At 67.4% G+C, this 3360-nt stretch overlaps 2 protein-coding genes across 2 annotated transcripts in view; one reads left to right on the forward strand and one right to left on the reverse strand.

Moving 5' to 3' along the window:
- The window catches only part of DTX4 (deltex E3 ubiquitin ligase 4), a gene marked incomplete at its 5' end in the record, with an annotated part of 3604 nt that extends 1761 nt beyond the window's left edge, over positions 1 to 1843 (forward strand). The window contains 3 exons of the mRNA XM_026040242.1: positions 305 to 466; positions 597 to 686; positions 1154 to 1843. Of these exons, the coding sequence (XP_025896027.1) occupies positions 305 to 466; positions 597 to 686; positions 1154 to 1387 (486 nt within the window). The remainder of the gene's footprint in view (positions 1 to 304; positions 467 to 596; positions 687 to 1153) is intronic.
- Positions 1844 to 2659: 816 nt separating this feature from the next.
- The window catches only part of MPEG1 (macrophage expressed 1), a 2806-nt gene continuing 2105 nt past the window's right edge, over positions 2660 to 3360 (reverse strand). Inside the window, exon 2 of the mRNA XM_026040243.1 lies at positions 2660 to 2838. Coding sequence (XP_025896028.1) covers positions 2660 to 2838 — 179 coding nt within the window. The remainder of the gene's footprint in view (positions 2839 to 3360) is intronic.

The raw sequence follows: 3360 nt of genomic DNA on the forward strand, positions 1-3360 counted from the left end.
AAAAAAAAAAAAAAAAGGGAAATGTTTTCCTCTATTTGCAAAAAGGAAAACAAATAGAAACTGTGAGGAAAGTGATGGGATGGATCAGGAAGAGAAACGCGAACCTCGGGTGTTTGGTTAAAGCCGGTTTGCAGCAGTGCTGCTGCCAGCGCTGCCCGCTGCTTGCTGCGCCGGTTGGAAATGAACGTGTTTTGGTAATGGGAGCGACGCTCAGCCCTGCTCAGGGACGTGCCGGGCTGGGGCGATGCCGGGCGCTCCTGATTCCACCTTTTCCCCTCTTTTCTTTCCTCCCCGCCCGCCGCAGGACGGGAGCCTGCAGTGCCCGACCTGCAAAACCATCTACGGGGTGAAGACGGGCACGCAGCCGCCCGGGAAGATGGAGTATCACCTCATCCCGCACGCGCTGCCCGGCCACGCCGACTGCAAAACCATCCGCATCATCTACAACATCCCGCCGGGCGTGCAGGTGCGCGGCGGGCAGCGAGCGCGGGGCAGCGCGAGCCGCGTGCCGGGCGCGAGCCGGGCGCCTGGCTTGGCACGGGCAGCATTGCTGCACTCCGGAGCTCTTAGTTTCTCTCCCGCTTCGCGTGCTGCAGGGACCGGAGCACCCGAACCCTGGGAAAAACTTCACGGCCCGCGGCTTCCCGCGGCACTGCTACCTGCCGGACAGTGAGAAGGGCAGGAAGGTGAGAGGGGCTCCCGGGCTGTCGGAGACACGTTCGAGGGGGTGTTGAAGGGATAGAGCAGATGACGTGGGGGGACAGGGAGAAGCGCCCTGGGCTTGTGTGGGTGCCGCTTCGTGCCTCGCGCCTCTGCGGCTTGGATTGCAGGAGGCCTGAGGTTACCGTGTGCCTCTGCCCCTGGCTTTTCGGTGAGGGACCATCATCCCCTCTGGGAACCCGTGCTGGTGTCCGAAACACCATCCTGATCCTTCCTCACCCGCCCGGTCCCCATTCCGTGCTCACTGCTTCYCCCTTGTCCCTCCCCTGCCTCTGCGCTGGGATGCAGAGGCTGGAGCTTCAGGTGGTTCGTGCGCAGCMTGGGGTGCCTTGGGATTCCATAGGAGCCCCCTGGGCCTGGCCTCCCGTGGGCGCTGGGCTCCTTGTGCTCAGCACACGTTGACTCTGCGGCCTGTCCCGTCTCCGTCCCCCAGGTACTGAAGCTGCTGCTGGTGGCCTGGGACCGGCGCCTCATCTTYGCCATCGGGACCTCGAGCACCACRGGCGAGTCGGACACGGTGATCTGGAACGAGATCCACCACAAGACGGAGTTCGGCTCCAACCTCACGGGCCACGGCTACCCCGACGGCAACTACCTGGACAACGTGCTGGCCGAGCTCGCGGCGCAGGGCATCACCGAGGAGAGCTTGGCCCAGGACAAGGACTGAGACTGCGCTGGGGAGGCGAGGAAGGGGCCGAGCTGCTGCTGTCCATCGGCCCCAGGTACCTGCCTCTGCCTCCCCGTGCCCTGGCTCTCTGCTCCTCTCCTGCCCTGATACTCCAAGGACAAAGGTGTCCGAGAAGCCTGGCTGGAGCTTAGTGTGGAGGAGCTGGAGAGCTCCCGTCCCTGGTGCTCAGTCAGTGGGAGCAGCCCCATGCTGGGACTGGGAGAAGGTCCTTTTGGACAGCGCCTTCCCTGCCCTGGAGTTTGGCTTGGCCCTGAGCTCCGGGAGGGCGAGTGAAGTCTGGAAGCGGCCTCTGTGGTGGCAGCGAGGGAGCCGCGCGGCYCCGTGGGATCCGGCCTTGTGAGGGCCGCTCTGTCAGCGCCGCAGGAGCCGGGAGGATTCGAGCCAGCTTGGGGCCGCCGTGTCCCGTCGCCCACCGCTGTCGTGGCAGGAGCCGGAGAGGCGCCGGGGCCGGGCCAGCCCTTCCCGTCCCTCCCCAGCGCCAGGACGTGCCGGCCCGGCCCCGGCCCTCTCTCCGGCTCTGCTCCTCAGCTCCCATGGGACTCRACGCCCCCTCGCCGTGGCCCGGACTCGTCCCGCACTCGTCTGTTCGTTGGTTCGTTCGTCCTGTCCGGCGCCTCCCGGCTGGTCTCCTGTGTCCATGGAGCGGGGGGTGCCCTGTCCGTCTGTCCGTCCGTCGCGGCCCGTGTGTGCCCGTGCCCAGCCCCTGCCCCGTGTGGCCGTGTCTCCAGCTGTGCCCTGTGGGGCCGCCGCGTCCCCGTGTCGCGCAGGGGCCGGCGCAAGACGTCGGYGGTGGCGGCGGGTGCCCACGGGTGCCCCGCGTGCCGCCCGTCCCGCAGTGGGTTCTCTGAACCGTTCGTACGGGGGCCTCCCCGCCTTGCGTTTTATATACCTCATCTTTGGGGGTCTGTTGTGTACACGTCTATAGGGGTGGCGGCGCCGGGGCCCGAGCCTGGCGCTGAGCCCCCTGCCCCGCTGCCCTCGGGCCCTGTCCCCCCCGTGCCCCACGGTGCATCCTGGCCCCCAGGGCCGCCCACGTGCCGGGGGGGAAGGCAGAGCCTGCAGCCCCCCTCTCATCCCCAGTCGTTCCCTTCGAGGTCACCCCCTCTGGATTTGTCCCCTCCGGGTTTTTTCCCCTTTCCATGTTGAATTTGTCCCGCCGTGTCCTGGCCGGGGCCGCCGCGGGCAGCGAGGAGGAGGGCGGGGGGCGCGCGGGGAGGCCACGTCCTGCTGTAAAACGTTGTGTCGTCGTCGTCATCGTCGTCGTCYGTCCTTGGCCCGCTGCCCGTCCCCGTGCGCGCGGTGCCGCCCCGCCGGAGGGGACAATAAACGGCTGGCGGGGGGACGYTCGCTGTCTCTGTGCCGCCCGTCCCGTCCCTCGTCTCTGTCCGTCTGTGTGGCTGCGCTGGCGGCGCCTCGGGGGGCTCTTCTACCTCGCGCGGGGGAGGCAAAACAGCAAAAAGCAGCAGAAAATCCGTTTTCCCCCAGGGAACCCCCCGATTTGGGGCAGTGCAGGCGGCCGCCGCTGCATCGCCCGTGCCCACGGCCAAGGCAGCAGCGCTGGAGCGTTGCAAAGCGCTGGCGAGCCCAGCAGCGGGGCGGGAGCGCGGGCAAGGGGCCCCAGCCCCGGCTGCCGCCCCGACGCCTTCGCCACGGGGCAGCCTTACTTTTTGATAACCTTTTTTTTTTTTTATTACCATACATGTTTTTTAATGCTGTGTCGCCTATGCAAGTAGTCGCCGGCCGCGAAATAAAGCCGCTCCGTGCCTCTCGGCGTGTGCCTGTATATCTATGCAAATAGATATACGCGGGCGCGCGCTCACGCGGCCGCCTCCTCCTGGGGCCCGTCCCCGGTGACGCCGCTGTCACGGCGCCCCTCGCCGTCCCCCAGCGCCTGGTACCCCCTGCCCTTGCACCGGCGGCGCCCGTAGGCGACGAGGGCCAGCGCGGCGACC

This window comes from Nothoprocta perdicaria, unplaced genomic scaffold (assembly GCF_003342845.1).
Source record: "Nothoprocta perdicaria isolate Ctin4 unplaced genomic scaffold, notPer1 scaffold_251, whole genome shotgun sequence".
Taxonomy (NCBI): domain Eukaryota; kingdom Metazoa; phylum Chordata; class Aves; order Tinamiformes; family Tinamidae; genus Nothoprocta; species Nothoprocta perdicaria.